This window comes from Trichechus manatus, unplaced genomic scaffold (assembly GCF_000243295.1).
Source record: "Trichechus manatus latirostris isolate Lorelei unplaced genomic scaffold, TriManLat1.0 scaffold00054, whole genome shotgun sequence".
Taxonomy (NCBI): domain Eukaryota; kingdom Metazoa; phylum Chordata; class Mammalia; order Sirenia; family Trichechidae; genus Trichechus; species Trichechus manatus.
The window spans coordinates 3,347,913-3,367,120 of NW_004443990.1; the positions used below are offsets into that span (position 1 = coordinate 3,347,913).

The 19,208-nt window shown below is 36.1% G+C and overlaps 2 protein-coding genes across 6 annotated transcripts in view; one reads left to right on the forward strand and one right to left on the reverse strand.

Annotated features, from left to right (window-relative positions):
- The first annotated feature begins 442 nt into the window (after window positions 1-442).
- Window positions 443-11,321, forward strand: RNFT1 (ring finger protein, transmembrane 1). 3 transcript variants are annotated; one of them, XM_023732697.1, is made up of 10 exons: window positions 443-591; window positions 1,152-1,203; window positions 1,841-2,300; window positions 2,512-2,588; window positions 4,101-4,201; window positions 5,471-5,624; window positions 6,210-6,368; window positions 7,067-7,132; window positions 9,784-9,885; window positions 10,564-11,321. In XM_023732697.1, the coding sequence occupies exons 3-10, from the start codon at window positions 1,895-1,897 to the stop codon at window positions 10,696-10,698; spliced, it is 1,200 nt and encodes a 399-aa protein (XP_023588465.1). In that variant the 5' UTR covers window positions 443-591; window positions 1,152-1,203; window positions 1,841-1,894; the 3' UTR covers window positions 10,699-11,321. The 3 variants fall into 3 exon arrangements, with proteins under 3 accessions (XP_023588465.1, XP_004377905.1, XP_023588466.1); XM_023732698.1 differs by having other exon boundaries at window positions 515-564; XM_004377848.3 differs by lacking the exon at window positions 1,152-1,203 and having other exon boundaries at window positions 445-591.
- A 2,391-nt stretch (window positions 11,322-13,712) lies between these two features.
- RPS6KB1 (ribosomal protein S6 kinase B1) overlaps window positions 13,713-19,208 on the reverse strand; it is a 39,334-nt gene continuing 33,838 nt past the window's right edge. For 2 of the 3 annotated variants that reach the window (XM_023732700.1, XM_023732699.1), the window contains exons 14-15: window positions 18,558-18,670; window positions 13,720-17,581 (exon numbers count right to left, since the gene is read on the reverse strand). In XM_023732700.1, the coding sequence (XP_023588468.1) occupies window positions 17,344-17,581; window positions 18,558-18,670 (351 nt within the window). In that variant the 3' untranslated portion in view covers window positions 13,720-17,343. Of the gene's footprint in view, window positions 17,582-18,557; window positions 18,671-19,208 lie in introns of all 3 variants that reach the window. The other variant, XM_004377849.1, reaches the window with a different exon arrangement.

Consider the following 19,208-nt stretch of genomic DNA (forward strand, 5'->3'; position numbering starts at 1 on the left):
GGCGGCGAGAGCGAAACAGAACCGAGGGCATAGGCAGCCTCGAGAGGGGAGGTGCCCCAGACCCTGTAGGACGAGCCCGGGGCTGGATTAGGCCCCGGAGCGCCGAGACCCTCACAGCAGCCAGGAGAGCAGTGGTAATCTCATGCCACTCCTCTCCTGGCACCGTTCCGCAGCCAAAACATTTTAAGGTCAAAACGTCCAGATCCCTGAGGCGTGTGGCGGATTACATACATACACGCACATACATGACAGCAATTTATTGTTCAGTGCACACACCTACGGCTGTTCTCAGGCCCAACCCACTCTTCGGAGCCAACGCCCTCAGGCAGCCCCAGCTTCCAGCCTCAAGCCGGTTCAGCACTTCGGAGCCACCCCGTCCTGCGACACGGCGCGGCGCGGCGCGCGTGGGCGGGGCGTGCGCGCGTGAGGACGTCCGGGAAGGTAGCGCGCGCCGCCGTCTCCGCAGAATCCGGCCGTAGTTGCTTGTGGTGGGGTTTGGGAGTAATGGCCCTGACTACGGGGGTTGAGGTGGCGTCACGCCCTGTTTTTGCTGTCGCTGCCAAGGTCTGCGTCCACTCGTCGTCATGAGAGGTCAGGTCTGGGAGAAGCGGGAGGAGGAGGCGGGGGGCCGCGGCGAAGGGATTCTGGGGAGAACTGGGGCACCCGAGGCTCGGACATGGGGGAACCCTGTCCTTGGGAATTCCGGAAGAGTTGTTTGCGTTTAGTTTTCTTTCTTCCTTTTTTCTCCCCTTTCTTGTCTGTGCATGGAGAGAAGTAGGAGGGTTCTACATTTTTATTTATGAAAAAGACTGAAACGGCCCCATGCAACGTCGGTCTTCAGAGGTCTGAGAAAGTAAATAGTACCCGTGGCGTCGGAGCCTCCTGAAAGGAACTAAAAACCAAACCGCCATGTGGTAACCGCAAAAATACTAAAACCTAGGAATAAAAGAAGGAGACAGAGCGTGCTCTGACGTTAACCCCAGTTTCCTCCTAGAGAAGCGGAAAAGTACGGCAGTCTGGGATGGCGTCTGTGGTTTGTCTGCTGGGACTCTGGCATTAGGGATCCTTCCTGACAGCGTCCCCTTTCTTGACACCGCCACCCCACGGTGTTGGCATTTTTAATAGGCTGACTGTGTAACTTCCTTATTCAGAAAGAGTCATCTAGCAATTACATGTTGGCTTCCAAGTATTCCTATTTTAAAGGTATTTAAGTAACATTCTTTTTTTTTGGGGGGGGGGTGGAAGGTTATACTCTTCGTAGCAGCATTAATTATTGGAAACTCTATTTAGCTTTAAGAAAGCTGTTTCAGCATGAAACTAAAATTACAGGTCAACAAAGTGAAATGTTTACTTATTGTTAGTTACCCATGATACCTAATTTAAGGCATTAAGACAATGTTTTTTTCTTTCCTAGCATCTCCAAACATTATAAAATAGTGACTCATTCTTCCTTATGAAATCAGAGATGACACTGCTCCAATTGGACAGAGTAAATGTTCTGAAGTATTTAAGTATGAGTACTAGTACTCATATCATTATCATCTGTTGGGCACTTACGTTTTATGACCATTTTGCTGTTTCCATAGAGGCACCTGAAGCTCAGTTTTTGTTTTTTGTTTTTTTTTTTAAGCAGATGTTCCCTAAAAGTTTGTGTAGGACAGCAGAGCCTTGACATTAAAGGAGAAGGGAGGAGTCTAGTAAACAAGTGATAGATAACTTGAAAATAATTCATCTACTGTGATTAGCAGCTGTTTCTTTAGTCAACAAAGCATATTTAATGAGCAATATATTGTCTTATTGAACTGTTCATTTAGAATATTTTCTACTCTTTGATTTTTAGGAGACAGAGCCTAAAAGAAAGAAATTTGGATCAGAGAAAAAGAATTCAAGGACCATGCAAGCCAACTGTAGCCAACTGCATAGTCCTCCAGGAACTGCAGGCAGTGAGGATATCGCAGCCTCCCAATGCGTCCATACAACAAGATTGACAGAAGAAGGATCTTGTCTTCATTCTGGAGATGTTCATATCCAAATAAACTCCATACCTAAAGAATGTGCTGAAAATCAAAGCTCCAGAAATATAAGATCAGGTGTCCGCAGCTGTACTCATGGATGTGTACATAGTCGCTTACGGAGTCACTCACACAGTGAAGTAAGGCAGCCAGATGACACTGCCATGGAGTCTGGAGAACATGGTAGCAACTCCTTCTCAGAATTCCGCTATCTCTTCAAGTGGTTACAAAAAAGTCTTCCATATATTCTGATTCTCGGTGTCAAACTTGTTATGCAGCATATAACAGGTAGGGCATAATAAAACATTGACTTAATTGTTAAATTCAGTTAATTTTATTTCATTTTTGGTAATCTAACTTATGCATTTCATTTACTTATTTTCTGTTAGATTTTAAAATTGTATATGTTTCCTTTTAATTCATGTTATTATTAGATTATATATTCCTCTTTGGGTTTTTTTTTTTTCCTTTCAATTAACTGAAACTTATTTTCTAACAGGAATTTCTCTTGGAATTGGGCTGCTAACAACTTTTATGTATGCAAACAAAAGCATTGTAAATCAGGTTTTTCTAAGAGTAAGTATAAAAAGCAACCAAAAAATTATTGTTTCTCACCAGAGAATTATATTTTCCCTTTTGAAAGAAATAGAAAATAAGATAGTTTATTTGACAAATTTAAATAGATAAACTGTAGCATTCATGATTTACTAAATTTCATATAAAAAATTATGTGGAATAAATTATCTGTCCTAATGTTAAATCGCTTCCTCTTATTTGTATGTTTGGTTCCTGATAAAGAAAAACTAGAGAGAAGGATTCAGAAGTTTAGAACACACTATTTGATCTGACTTGGCGAGTGTTTCGTGTTTTATGAGTCAGTTTGACTATACTAAGTAATATAAAAGGGAGCTCTGGTGGCACAGTGGTTCAGCTGCTAAACTGAAAGGTCAGCTGTTCAAACCCATGGGCACTCTGGGGAAGAAAGATGTGGCAGTCAGCTTCCCTAAAGATTTACAGCCTTGGAAATCCTGTGGAGCAGTTCTACTCTGTCCTGTAGGATTGCTACAAGTTGGAATCAACCCAGCGGTACACAACAAGTAATATAAAGCCCTGTTGCTGTTGAGTCAGTTTCGACTCATGGTGACCATATGTGTTACAGAACTAGAACTGCTCCACAGGGTTTTCTTGACTGTAATCTTTATGGAAACAGATTGTCAAGCTTTTCTTCCATGGAGCCACTGGGTGGGTTCAAACCACAAACCTTTAGGTTAGTTGAGCACAAATGGTTTCCACCCAGGAATCTATAAGTAAGATAATCATCATTAAAAATTTTATCTGTTGCACTGTAGAATTTAAAATAAGTAAAGTGTGTTATTGAATAAATGAGTGTTGAACTGTTTAGGTTTCTCTTATTTAAAGAAAATAAAGCCAAGAAGTTTTTCTATGACATAAATTACAATTCTGTTCATATAAATCATTGGGGAAAATAGGGTTAGTTTAAAAAATTTCACTTTAAGGTAACTTTGAAAGGGCTGTATCTGTGTAAAGAATCTTGCGTTCTGCCTGGACATTGTAGTCAAAACCTGTCAAACTACAAACATTTAATTCAGGGTTTAAAATGAGTAAAACTTTAAACTAGCAATTAAACTTTAAAAGTGAGGTCAAACAAATTACCTTATTAAATACTTACTGAATTATCTGAATTAAAAATTATACTTAGAAACCCTGATCAACTTAAATGCACTTGTTTTGTGGGTAGACCATAAAAGAAAGCTGCACAGGTAAAATTTGCATTTGGGTAGGTGTTTTATGTCAACTTATAAAAGAATTGGCTTCTTTGAAAATACAGATAATGCTTTTCATACAGTGAAGAATCTTTAAGACTTGTTTAAATGTAAGAGTTTGGTTTACTAAAAATAAAACAGTGTGATAATGTATAATTTAGCAGTTATTCTGTATTTTAAGATTAATTCTAATTTAGAAAAATGCTCTAAATGGATAAAATAGTCATTAAGGTAAAAGTTTAATGATATTTTAAAATTCTAGCATAATTCAAAGTAACAAATTATAAAATTGTTTATTTTTCAGGAAAGGTGCTCAAAGATTCAATGTGCTTGGTTACTGGTATTCTTAGCAGGATCTTCTGTTCTTTTATATTACACCTTTCATTCTCAGTCACTTTACTACAGGTAATTAGAGTCCAAGCACACAACTGCATTTTTTAATGTAATTATATATCCCACAGCACTCTGTATATGTCTCTTACCTGCACATAATACTTACTGCACATAATAGTTAATTTTTACCTGTCTCCCTCCTTGCAAGATTGAGAGCTCTAAGTGTCTTATTCAGATTTGTATCCCCAATGCCTTGGCCACACAGCAGATACTTAAGATTTTGTGATTTTGAGTTTTTGTTTAGATAAGCTGTATTTATTAAGTACCATTATGTTTGTTGTTGTTGTGGTTGTTTAATGTTTCTAGAAGTAAGGAGAAGACTCACTAAAGGGCAGTTGATAATTGTGTCAGATGGGAGTATTCTGAATTTTCAGCTTTCATCAGATAACTAAGTTCTGGTTGCAGTGGAGTTGGAGAGATGTGGACAAAGCTGGGATATAGTTGGGAGGTGGAGCCAGTGGCACTCACTGATGAATTGGATTAGGTGGAATGGAGGGGAAAGAATCAAGGATGACCCAGGGGTGTTTGGTCTGAGCAGCTTTACTGGGATGGAAAGACTGGAGAAGGAATTGGGTTTGAAGGGAAAATCAATGATTTTGTTATGTCAGTTTGAGAGGCCAGGTAGAACTGTTAAATGGTTAGATATACGTCAGGAGCTCAGGGTAGAGGCTAGAGCTATAAATTACGGTGTTAGCATATGGTTGACTGGATGAGACTGACCAGGGAAATTGTAGATAAAGAGGACCCAGGACTGGACTTAGCCAAAATTAAAGGTAAGCCAGGAGGAACAGCAAAGGACATATGAATATGACATATAAGAACTGCGAGAGTGTGGTATCAGAAGTCTAGAAAATACTTTGAAGGAAGATGGAAAAAGAGAAATGACCTTTGAATTTAAAAATACAGAGGGAGTTGGTGGTCTTGACAAAAGAATTCAGTGGAAAGGAGGGGATGGAGTCCTTACTGTAGTTGGCTGAGGAGAGAATGGCAAAGTCTAGTATTTTTTTCATTTATAGGCTAGAAAGGTAGCAACCATGGCAAGCTAAGAACACTATATATTCTTTTTCTTCTGTGGAGGAAAGATTTGAAATTCAGACATTTAAAAAGTCACTATAAAAGATCTCCCATTCCATTTAAGTGAACTCTGACATTATCTTGCCCACGTCATATTTTTTACATATTAAATTGAAGTAAAATATGTAGTAGCAAATTTAAAACTCCATATTGATCGTTTATGTTTGTATGTTGCTCTGGTAAATTTTGATGTTTTTCTCTTGGTAGCTTAATTTTTTTTAATCCTACTTTGGAACATTTGAGCTTCTGGGAAATACTTTGGATTGTTGGGATTACAGACTTCGTTCTGAAATTCATTTTCATGGGCTTAAAATGCCTTATTTTATTGGTGCCTTCTTTCATCATGCCTTTTAAATCCAAGGTAAGAAAGTAACTTGTTATACTGGAACAGTGTTAGCAGAACACATCAATGCTATTTAGTATTGCTTTGAACGACTTCTTTTATAATTTTTCACTTTGCCAAATAACCTAATTTTAATTATCTGCATTATCTCAGACTAGCAATTATTTGTTAAGGACTTGAGACTAAATATTAACCTATTCAGATAAAATGAGAATTATGTTTGCTTCAAAATAATCTAAAAATCAGTCCCTACATCATGTATGAGAAAATATTTAGATTTATTCTCCTCCAGGGCATTATCAATTGATAATTGATAACTAATTGTATGCATTTATTCATTGTCTTCCCATAGTCATAATAAAAACTTTAATACAAAGTTTTGTGATCATATATATACTAAGTTTTATTTGTAGTATACATAAAACATATTCACTATGTTTTTCTTTAGAAATTCTTTGACTGCAGACCACTCAGTGACTGTATTATGTGAGACCCAGGTTGAGGTTGATGATTATGATGTTTTCAGGCTGATATGAAATATTTGTGCTATGTATACAGGTAACTTGGGTAGCTCTATTGGTTTTTTTCTTTTTCCTTTTTTAGGGTTTCTGGTATATGCTTTTAGAAGAATTATGTCAGTATTACCGAACTTTTGTTCCCATACCGGTTTGGTTTCGTTACCTTATAAGCTATGGGGAGTTTGGTAATGTAACTAGATGGAGTCTTGGGATACTGCTGGCTTTACTCTACCTCATACTGAAAGTAGGTATCATTATAAATCTCATTATCACTGCATAATGATTCATACAATGATTAGATTTTACATACTACTACTACTTTTCCCTTAACTGTTTTATAGTTTGTTTATATTCATGTCAGTAGTTTGAAGTAATGACAGGTTTTCTACTTAAAATTGGAGAAATGGAAATATTTCCAGGGGTTCTCAGTTTTTATTGGCATGGAGGGAGGGTGGAGAGTGGACCTCCCCATAAGTGGAATGGAAAATGTCCATCATCAACACTAACATTCATCATACACGATTCTCAGACTAGTGGAGTATCCTATCCTGTTCCCTCTATGCGTGTTCCCTTCAACTTAATAATCACTTTATGAGTCTTTAAAATCTGTTAAGAACATGTGAAGCCGGTAAAATAGTTTTAATCTCCTCTTGATCTTTGACATAATTGAATTAAATTTATATTTTTCTTGAACAGATTATAACTCAGGGTGTTCACATGTACTTCAGCATGGTTAAGCTTGGCTTAAGCCTATAAATTGAGTAAAATATTTAGTAGTTGGACTTTAAATATATTTAGCATGAAATGGTTAGTTGTGATACTCAGTGAGCATTAGGTTAAATATCAGGATTTTATATTATGGGATTTCAGCTTTGATCTTTGGGTTTAGCAGATAGGGGTCTTTGAATTAATAAATTGTCTCTTCTTTATTCCCTCTTTCAGCTTTTGGACTTCTTTAGACACTTGAGAACTTTCAGACAGGTTTTGCGAATATTTTTTACACGACCAGTAAGTACTTTTTTATCAGTTAAAGAAAAACACTTTTACTTCATTATAAAATTTTTTTAGTTTGGCAGTTTTAGAAGTATGGGTTTCATTATTAGATGATCTTTTACTTTTTTAAGATTAATATTCTAGCACTTTGACACTTGGGGCTATGATAATTTAGTTTTATTTCTATGATCAGTTTCTTAAATTACACATTGACAACTACCTTAATTGTTCTAATGCTTACGTATTTGAATGTGCCTCTTGCCTTTTTAATCACTTGACATTCTTAAGGGTTTATAAACATTCCCTTTAAAATCCGGCTGTGAACTTTTGTTCCTCTTCCTTTTCTAATCCACAAATGTTGGCCTTATGTATTTCCGTTAACTCCTTATTCAGCTTTTATGAAAGTGATTTCACTATAATTACTGTGTATATGTAAAATACTCATTATCAAAAGTCATGTCTCTTGCAGTCTTACTGAAGGAAATTTCCCTGCTAATACTTAATTCTGCATACACAAATTAGTTCAAGGCATGGAATTTAACAATAAATTGAGACTCCAGTGGCAGTTATAAACTTGATTATGATATGATTCTATTGATGTTACAAATTGCAGAGAAAGTGTCATAAAGCAGAGTGATTTGCTAATCAGACCAGGCCCTGAAGTTTCTCAATACCTACGTACGATCACCACATCTCAGGATTTGATCCTCAACTTAGCACTCCATTAGTTCCATAAACAAGTATTTGATCAGGGCTCAGGGCGATGGGACTGACTGACAAGAACGCCAACCTAATAATGTATTGTTAAAAATATATATAATGAAGGATTATGTCTATAAAGTGGACCAGACTAACTGGCCAGGGAACCCTTTCCCTAACATAGTGTTAGCAATGGAGAAGCAAATTTTGTTTACATCCTATACAGACTTCTTTCTTAGGACAAAAGTGAAAGAGTTCAGCTTTGGCCAGTTTAATGAAAAGCTGATGATTATGTGAGCATCAGTCATTTCACTGTAATTGATCTAGTAAGACTTGTGCAGAAATAATCTCAAGTGTATATACCCTGATACTCTCTCTATACTTTGCCTCAGAGAAAGAGTATCAGTCATCTTTCAGTAAGACAATAAATTAGTAAGCCTATCACATCATAACCACTCTTTTGATATATTCCTGATTCTGAGATATGTTGAACATGTGTATACATGTTGCTTCACTTTACCAGAGAAATGGCAGTCACCATCAGGATAAGTCTTCTCCTAGAGATAGCCTCCAAAATGCCAGACAAGAATGCTGTTTTAAAAGCTTGTCAGTGTAAGTGTCCACAGTATATACTCTGCTACATGACACTTCATTGAAGGGAGATAGGTACCAAGATCCTCTTGGTATTGTGACTTGTTCCTAGAATCTTTAATATCACCAGTCTCAAAAATTCTTGATGTTTTTATCCTCTTGTTAGCCCAGACATTTAGTACAAGAAATTTAGATTATAGCATCAGATATGTTGAGACAAGTCATGCTTCCCTCTTGTTTCCATGATGGAGCTTGAGTGTTCTTAATGTCTCTTTAGCCACCTCTTCGCCATCATTTCTATAGAAAGCTGATCTAATTGCTAACATTTTGATTCTTCCAAGTTTTACTTAGAGTTCTTAACTGTCACATTCAGTTAATGATTTAGGTTGTGCTGAATTTGCTGAGAAAGTTTTTAAGATCTTAAAGAGATCAGAAACGCTTTTTAGGACTTTAGAAGAAAATTCAAAGAACAGCATTGTTGTTTAGTTAGTTTTGACAGTCCTGTGACATTTTGCAATTACACTTCCTTATAAAACTTCATCATTCTTTTCCTGGTACTAAGTACTCTGACTTTCGTGATAATTAAGGATGATCAGTTAAATTATTTTTAGATTTAGTGGCAGAACAGTGTTCAATAGTCCCAAGCTTTCTTTACATTGAACTGAGCCCTGAATGACACAGTGCTTAAAGCAGTCGACTGCTCACCAAAAGGTTAGTGATTTGAAACCACTAGCAGCTCTGTGAGACAAAGATGTGGCAGTCTGCTTCTGTAGAGATTTACAGCCTTGGAAACCCTATGGGGTCAGTATAGTCAGAATCGCCTTGATGATAGATTTGGGGGAGCTTCTAAAAAAAGAGATTCCTGGGTCTTGTCCTAGTATGTCTGGACCTACTGAATCAATCTCCAGTGTAGAGCACAGAAATCTGTATTTTTAAAATAAGCTTTTCAGATGAGTTACATTTAGCCATCCAAGCTACGGATTAACTTTTATGTGACTCACTGTCATATGTAGTAATGGGCTCAATTTAGCAGTACTGGGTCATACAATGCATGAATATAGGTTTTGTAATACCTAGTTTTACTTCAGATTACTCAGTCTTTTAAATCAGTTGTGTTGAATTTGAAGCCCTGTCCTCATTTGGCAATCCACTGGATCTAAACAGATTTCCAAGATCGTATTATGTATTTACTGATTTCATCTCTTGCAAACCATCAAGATGTGGTTGGCCTCTGTGGTTAAGCTTTGAAATGTTTATATCCTTTGGGAGCGTTTTCAAATCCCTGGTTCAGGGAGATTTGAGAAGTAGAGCATCGCCAATGTATTTGAGGAATAGGAAAAAAATTTGTAGATGAGCAGAACTTTTTATGTTCATAGAGTTATGGAGTGGCTGCCAGCAAGAGACAGTGTTCAGATGTGGATGATATTTGTTCAATATGTCAAGCTGAATTTCAGAAGCCAATTCTTCTCATCTGTCAGGTAATTATATTTTTAAGCAACCTAAATATCTATAGCATTTCTTCTCTGACTTGTGAAGGTCACATTTATGTTAGTTATAAGAAAGAAAAAAAAAACAATATTTAGTGGAAAGTAGCATTCAGGATACATATTAGTAATTTCTTATTCATGATTAGGGGTTTGGTAGATGGGCTAAACTTTGTGCCTTATGTTGTGATGGCTTTCATGCAGAAGAATGTATAAAAGGAAAAAATAATTTAGCTGGCAGATTGGATACCAAAATGATTGGAAAACAGACTGTTTTTTATAATTGGATGTTAGTCTTTTATAATAATACCAACATTTGTTATTCGGTTGTGGAAGGCCCTGTCCTATACTTTATGACAGTTACTCTTAATGACTAGTAAGCTGTTAAGTCATCATAACCTTATCTTAAAGATATCACTTAGAGATAGCTTTAAAAATGGTTAAATGTATATAGTACAGACAAAAGAACACTTAGTGGTGGTATTGGCTCTATCGCTCTTTCTAACCTGCTCTGTGTTCTTGAATGTGTCAATACTTTGTTTTCTCATTTGTAAAATGAAGGGATTAGTGCTCTCCAAAATTCCTTTTAGTTCTAAAGAGTATGATTCTCTGCAATGTGATGAATTTAAAATGTCTGTCAAGTACAAATTCTAATTCTTAATTCCCTTGCAGCATATATTTTGTGAAGAATGTATTACCTTATGGTTTAACAGAGAAAAAACATGTCCACTGTGCAGAACTGTAATTTCAGACCATATAAACAAATGGAAAGATGGAGCTACTTCTTCACACCTTCAAATATATTAAGTCTTATAAACTATTAAGGCCACCAAACACTAATTTCATTTGGCTACAGTGACTACTGATACAGGTATTAGAATGGGTTTTCACAGCTAGAAGAAAAATGTTTACCAACATTTTTAGATTATAAGATTTAAGTCCATAGTCCAATTTATCAAAAGATTAAATGAGTGAAAGAACCCTGTGCTTTTAAAAATATGTAAGTAATGTTCAACCTAATGTGGATCCAGCACATTATCGAACAGGTGATTGCAGTGTTAAAATGTAAATGTGTTTTCTTGTTAATGTTACCAAAACAGCAATTGGATAACTAGAACTAGTGGTTTTAGAGGAACTCAGGTTTTCTTTCCTGATACTGTTTTGAGAATAAAGAATATTTTTTCATATTTTAAGATACACCTTACCTGAAACTAGAATTTTCTTTGAGTTTTATAATTTTCATTATCAAAAATTCTTAAAATTTTCATAAAATTTATATTTTTAAATGAAAGTTCTAAATGCTGTATTTTACCTGTCTAACAATCAGATTTTCTAAGTGAAGATTAATTTACTGAGGATGATATATTTTAATATTGTATTATTCTCCATAGTATGACTAGCAATCAATGAGAATAAATGATTTAAATTCATATACGCATTCTGCTCTTGGCTTTAATGTTCATGATCTTATTTTTTATATAGTGCCATGGACTATCTTGAGGTGATAATATAATTCACATGGATTACAAACAGATTCACTGTGTAACAAACTTCCTAAACTCTTAGAATTCTCATTGTCACTAGTCTTGTCCAGAAGAGTTTTGGAATCACCATTGGTGGTTGAATCATCAGGAACTGGAGATTAAAGCTTGCATTCAAAGTCAGTCATAAGCTTTGGATAGTGTGTTTGGTTTCCTCTGGGCGTTTGTCCAGGTTTGTTGAAAAGGGAATGAGGCACTTCTCCTTTTGACACTTCCTGAGGAATCTGAGATCTGTAACAAGTCTGAAGAGCTGCCAGTGGTTATATCTAAGTTTAGAGTACAAGGCCTCTGACCATTTTCTTTATTACCATCTATCAGTTTGTACACAGGAAAATAGTGGGAGAAGTTAGGAGGTAGGGGTAGAAAAGAAATTTGCCGTATTAATAAGGCAAAGACTAAACCAGTACCTGGATTAATATAAATAACTTCTAGCTGGCTACAGGTTAAATCATCTTCATGTCTGTATAACCAGCAAAATTGACATTAGGAAGCCCGTAACTTTTTTCTCCAGGTAACTATTGCCAGGTTACAAGTACAACTATATTTCTATTCATTCAGTGATACTAAATTCTGCTGTCCACACTGAGAGGAGCCCTGGTGGCTTAATAAAGCACTTGGCTGCTAACTGAAAGGTCAGTGGTTGGAACCCACTAGCTGCTCCATGAAACAAAGAAAGATGTGGCAGTCTGCTTCCATAAAGATTTGTAGCTTTGGCAACAGTATGGGGCCGTTCTGCTCTGTCCTACAGAGTCGCTGTGAGTTGCAGTGACTCCTACAGCAGTGGTTTTTGGGTTTATCCACATTGAAAACCATTGCAAATACTAAAGCAGCTTCCAAACCCAAAAACCAAACCCACTGCCATCGAGTCGATTCCAATTCATAGTGACCCTGTAAGGACAGAGGAGAACTGTCCCATAGGGTTTCCAAGGCTGTAAATCCTTACAGAAGCAGACTACCACCCCTTTCTCCCACAGAAAAAAAAACTTACTTGGTCTTAAATCACCTTCCTGACTTTGTGGTGAAGCTAATAGTTGTATTCTTTGGGCGTACATCAGGGGATGGGTGAGAAAAGCAATTTGCGATTAGATTTTGGCTGTGAAAAATAGAAGTGCTGACCGACTTTTGGTTCAAAACACAAGAATAACATCTTACCACTTGGTTACTTCAGCCCTATTATAATACCATATTTATTTCATGGTTATTTGGATAGCTTTGTTTCTTAATACGATTAAATTAAACAAAGGAGGCCTACTGTGGACAGTGGCTTTTGTTTTCAAATGAACAAGAAAGCATTTCACATATGGATTGCAAAAGATGAAACTAAAAACTATGCCATCCACTAACGACGCCAATGAACTGGAGGCCATTTCTCTACTTCTGTTTTTTTGTTCCTTCCTCTCAAAAGGGAAACATGGATTCAAAAAATAATTTTGTGAATTCAGATCATGCCCTCTGAAAGATAATTGTTTTACCAGCAGTAAGAGAATGCTACTGTATTTTATAAGAAGGTAAAGTCAGTTGAGGACTTCCGTAGAGAAAACATCTGAGCAGGTGTGATATAATTACTAAAGAAGTGATTTATACAGATGATGCAAAATGCCTGTCTTACATCAGATACACTGAGATATTAGTTAAAACCAGGGCTTCAAACTAGTTTGTTCTGGTTCGAACCCCTGCTGAGAATTCACATTTCTAACAAGTTCCCAGGAAGTTATACATAAGAATCACCTGGGGATCTTGTTAAAATGTAGATTCTGATTTAGTGTATCTGGGGTGGAAATGTAAATTCTCCGCAGGGGGGTCAAACCAGAACGAACCAGTTCGAAGCCCTGGTTGAAACAGATTGGTGCACTACACTATTTTGTGCACACAGACACACACACAGACACACACACACAATCAGATAACCAAATGTAGTTGACAAATATGGTGCACATGTTATTACCACAAGAAAGTCGTCTTAGTGTTTTTATGTGAAACTAACTTTACACAACTTTTCATGTGAACATTTTTTAAGCAACCAATTGAAGTCTATATTTGACATAACTTGGAAATCACTGATTAATCTCTAATACATAAAATCAATACTAAGACTTGTAATATCTTCGATTTTTTCAGCAGGGATTGTTTTACAGCTGTCATTCATCACACTTTTAAGCAACATTAAATGTGAGAACTTGGATGCATCTGGCATACTAATGAAAAACAATTACTTAAACCATTTGTGCACCTGATGTATATACTGTTATTTCTTCTAAAGATTAAAAAAAAAAATCACTGTTTTATGTTCATTCAAATTTGTATTTAATTTCTATTTACATTCATTCAATCTGAAATCAAATATCTTAATACATTAAACTAAATACAAGATGAAAAGCAGAAAATGTGTTAACCTCATAGCACTCCTAATAAGGCAGCTGAAGAATTTATTTATTCTGATAGATGCAAAGCCAACTTGGGATAGGAGAAAAATAAGTTTTAAAGAGCAAACACAAACATAGATGAACCCATCTTTCAGATGCTACTCCAGATAATCCACTGAGATAATACTTGTGCTACAGTGGTAAATTAAGAATCACACAAGAAAAGTACTGTATTAATCAGCAACCACCTCAGGTCATATGACAGTAATACACGTTTATGATTGTTTTGTCTGGCTTGTTAGTGTGTACTCCTATGCAAAAAGATAGATGTTTGGACACTGATGTTTTTATCTCAGAAATGAACTATTTTCAGAGCCTCAAAATCTATTCTTCATAAATTCAACATTTCTCATGGGAATAATCTTAGATCCAGCCCTTGTAAGCTAGGAACCATATGACTAACTGAATATCCAAAATAGTTAGGTCCTATATTAAATATAAAATCCAAGGCTCAGTATATTAATACTATCTAAGATGCATCTTGTTTATGATCATTTATCACCTATAATAAAGAATGTTGAATTTATGGAATATCACACATGCATCCTTCCTGCCCCACCCCCAAATTATCTTCTATCTCAAAAAATAGTGTGGGAAATCCTTGAAGGATTCAAATTAGGTAAGACCACAAAGGGGAAAAAAATAACAAGAATAATTTTTCTAAAAATCTGATTCAAGTTCAATGATTAATACTTTACATTGTTAATCACAGCTGGTTTATAAATCCCAGTTTAATTATTCTGTAATGCTTACAAATCTTATAAAATAAAGTTAGTAAACTTCATTCTCAGTGATAATATTTTAATTAAAAAACAGCATGTATAAAATAAAAAAATATCCTGTAATAGCTGATTTTAAAGAAAATCAAGTGATGAAAGAAAAGCACTTAAGCTCTTTCATACACTTACCTGGAATAATCATAAAGAACCCTTCTAGATACTCAAGACTAGTAACATTGATATATATTTTAAACTATGCTTGAATTTTTACAAATAAATACAGGGTAAGCCATATTGCATAGGTGTGTGCTTTCTGTCTGTGACACCAACGTGGCACTCGACATGTTTTCACAGTCATAGCAGGGATATCCATTTATGAAACAATTTCTCAATGAACTTGCCACAGCAAGGGAAATTAATTTCACTTAAGTTAGAAAAACTGTATTTTTGTGGATGGTAGATGTACAATTGATGCTTTTTATGCAGAAAAGTTGCAGTGTTTGCCAATATTGCTGGCAGTACTAATTATGAAACAGTTTTAACTATGGGGTAGTTAGAGCCAGCCAATCACAGTGCAAATGTTTCCAGCAAATAGGACTGGGAGGAATATTTTGGTGTAAAAGTATCACTGGAATTTGTTCAGGCAGTCAACACTACAGTTAGTAAACACATTTGAAAACAAGTATTAGAATACCACAAGCCATTTAAAGGCTGAAATCCTGTACAATCCACCATAGCTTTTTGGGTTGTTTTCTTCAGACATCACAAACTGTCAGAGAACAAAGATTTGCACTTAGGGTACAATTTCTGCCCTTAATCATCACTGTAGCTTCTAACTTACTAATTACAGTTATAAATTTCTTAGTAGGCTGCTGCTGCTGCAAGAGAGAGAAAGCTTGAGAATGTGGTTAAAAAAAAAAAAAAAAAGAAAGCTTTCTGTCCAAAGATGAACTGTAACTCTTCCATTTATTGCCACAATTGAAAAGGTATATTTCCAATCATTTTCCGTGGGTCTGTTTTTGCTTACTGTGATAGGACTTCATCCCATCTCACTTGAATTGCAATTTAAGCAAAGCCTTGCTCTTTTCTGACTGAATTCAACATGCATAAAGAATTTTATGGCTTGGATCCTATGGCTCAAAAAGGTTTGGAACATAGCAAGCAGCATCTATTTAAAAAAATCCCAGGGTTGCAAAACATTACAAATTGACTTTTGCAGACTTGGACTGAAGACATTATAAAAGACAAACAAAAAAGAGGTGATAAGACTCAACTGCATGATCATCTATTATACCAGTATGCACTGAAATTTATTTTTATAAAGCTCTGCAGATATTAAACCTTTTCACCAGCTAAAGTCATGGAAAAGCTCTCTTTAAGGCAGAAAATATTTAAGAAAGGTAAAGTTACCTTTATTTTTATTCTTTGTACCTGTAAATCACTTATGTAGATTTTGTTACAATTTCAAAAACATAGTGTCCTGTTAACATGTTTCTTAAATTAAGCCACTAAGTTTTCTTATTCACTGTGGAAGACATTCATCAAAAGGCCATCAAATATTTTTACAATCAAAAAATGTAGCCCCAGTATAGGAAAAAAAAATTAGACCTTTTTTCCTTTTTAAGACTGTTGAAAAAAAATGTATAGAAGGTAAACAGTAAAAAGAAATAAAACTTAAAACCTTATCAATTTGCTGTAAAGAGATCAGACACAGAGAGTAGACCATGGCAACACCCTCTTCCCCTGGATCCCTATCCCTCACTTTGCCGCCCTCAGTATGCATTTTTTCCTGACTCTCTTCAGTCCTTCTTCAGCCATGGGCTGAACATATTTGGCGTCTTGAACCAAATACTGGTATAAGAACAGGTGGTGATTTTTTTCCAGTGCAATGCAGGCCCAGGACAAGGATGAAATGTAGGACATACAACTTATGCCCATTTCAAGGCTTCCAGTTAAGCTTAGCACATAGCAATACTGCAAGTAGAAATGATTAAATAGATTTTTTTTCCTAGTATTACAGACAGGTATTGCAGCTGGGTTACTGAAAATAAACCCCAGTTCCACCCCAATCCCTCAAACGAGTCACAGCTGTGGTTAACAATGATTCATTTGCATTTTATTATTTCACCAAGAGAAGAAACAGAAGTTGTCTGGTTTTCTTCACACCAACCAAGAATTTCGCATTTTAAAGTTTGGGATGTATTCCATAATGAGCTGAATCAAAAATCTATTTGAAAAATATATATTTATATAAAAAAAAGATTCAGGTTGCACATAAAACATCAATCGATAGGTTTCTTCTTTGATTCCATGTTGCTGGAAAAAGTTTAACCAAGCTTGCATGCTAATTTGTCCTTAGTTGCAAGTATTACAGGCAATTTCATACTTTGCCTACTGAAAGGATAACCCTTCTTCGACACAATCAGAACTCAACAGTGATTCAGAAGCAACATCCTATCCTTAATACTGTCCGTTTTGAGCCATCAACATGAAAATCCTTGATAAGGTTGAGAAGATGTCGCTAGGAATCAATTAATTGATGTACCTAAGAGTGCCACAATACTATTTTAAGTTTTTTTTTCTTTTTTTGCACCATTGATTGATTTTTAAAAATCCACGTTTATTTTTCCTTCCGTTCAAAGTGTTCTATATAATGACACTGACTCCTTGAGACTGTCATTTTGAGTCTTCTTGCTTCACCTTGCAGGATGCTCACACATCCCCTCCCCACCCTTTTTCTGCCTTGAATTCATTAAAAGCATTGCTCTGTCATAGATTCATACGCAGGTGCTCTGGCCGTTTGGAGATCATGGGAAAAGCTTGTTTTTTGTATGGCCCGGAGTTTGGCTGTCGTATTGGAAGTGGTGCTGATGCTTCCCCACTCATTGTCACATCCATCTGCTCTACTCCACTCGTTTCCATTGGGTATTCCACAGGTGTTGGAGGATTTACTGTGCTGGTTGAAGCACCTCTTCCCCAGAAATCCCCAGGAGAAAATTTGACCGGGCTTTAAGACAAGGAAGAGCTATCATTCATTTATCTCAAAGATCATCTCAACAAGAAATAATTCCCTTACATTTAAAGAGTGTGGGGTAATATGACATTTATGTTCATTTAATTTTATTTTTGTGTGGGTTAGCACAAAGGCAAAAACTGAGGCATCTCTCCCCTAGACTAACTGCTAGCATTTCCTAACTGGTCTCTTTACATCTACATTTGCTTTCCTATAACTCTCAATGATATTTAAAAAAAAAAAAATTATTTTATGCCCCGCTTAAAACACTGCTGCACTGCATTTAAAATAAATTACTTTTCCAAACCTGTGCCATCTCCTCCTCACTTACCACACTTCAGGAACACTGACCTCACTTTTATTCCCAAGAAAGGCCAATTTTTTTCCTTCCTGAGGGCGTTTGCACTTGCTGTTCTTCTGCCTGTAGTACTCTTGTATCTCCTATTTTTCGTTTCTCTCCATTCCTAAATGTTACTTCACCAAGGAGGCCTTTCTCTGACCACCATGAGTTGTTACTCTCTGTTCTCTACCACTGCACTCTTTCTTTTCTTTTATATAGACTTGGCACTAGTTGTATTACATGTTGTTTTGTGTGTACTTCTTTGTTTATTGTGAATTTCTACCACTAAACTGTAAGCTTCATCAGGACAGGGACAATTCCTGTGTTAATCATATGTGTTCCCAGCATCCAGTACAACTCCTGGTGCAGGATAAATGTTGAATGAATGTATAAAAGGGATATTTGTCAGTGTAGCAGCTTGCTTTAGGGAGGGAAGGTAAACTATAACATTGTCACAAATTAGTCACAGACTAGTCACTTGCAATATAAGGTGCAGATGCTGTGTTTATGTCAACCAAAGAGAATATGACATATCTTTCATTTATGTAACCTGCCAAAAGTAATGCTCTTCTAGGTTAAAAAAAACACAACAAACAAAAAAAACAGTGAAATTAACAAAGTCTGAAATACCTGACAGGTGTTCGTGGGCTGCCAATAAATCTTCGAGGTGATCGGATTTTTGGTTCAAAGGAAAACTTTTCTTTCACACTTTCAAGTACAGATGGAGCCACATATGTAAAACCCTGAAACAAAGCAACAGTGGACTACAGAATGGTACCTTCTCATATACATTGAAGAAATGTTCAGTCTCTGCAACACCAACACAATGATGCACATATCAAATCACCTATCTGTATACTCTCAATCTCATTTCCACAATTTCCCCTATCTCATTTCCACACCTGTTAACTTCTTGCCAGCAATTTCTGGAGGCACAGACCTCAAGAAAGCAGAATTCTACTAAGCTCCATATGCCAGCAAATAAAATTCCACTCTATTGATAGGAGTAGGAAAATGTAGGCTTCACGTTAAGATGTTAAATGTAAAGAAAATTCTAGTGTATCCAGCCACATGCATATAAGCAACTAAGATTATCACGCCCCAAACAGTTTCTCATAATTAGGCCAAAGTAAACATAGAATTCTCTAACTTGGTGTCATGGATTGAACTGTGTCCCCCAAAAATGTATGTCAATTTGGCTAGGCTGTGATTCCCAGTATTGTGTGATTGTCCACTATTTTGTCATCTGATATGATTTTCCTATGTGTTGTAAATCCTACC

What these genes read in the sequence shown, in the direction of transcription:
- RNFT1 (XM_023732697.1), top strand. Translation starts at nt 1,895, where the DNA reads ATGCAAGCCAACTGTAGCCAACTGCATAGTCCTCCAGGAACTGCAGGC. An exon ending in TCTCAGTCACTTTACTACAG is followed by an intron (nt 4,202 to 5,470) that starts GTAATTAGAGTC and finishes TTCTCTTGGTAG; the next exon opens with CTTAATTTTTTTTAATCCTA. An exon ending in CAATTCTTCTCATCTGTCAG is followed by an intron (nt 9,886 to 10,563) that starts GTAATTATATTT and finishes ATTCCCTTGCAG; the next exon opens with CATATATTTTGTGAAGAATG.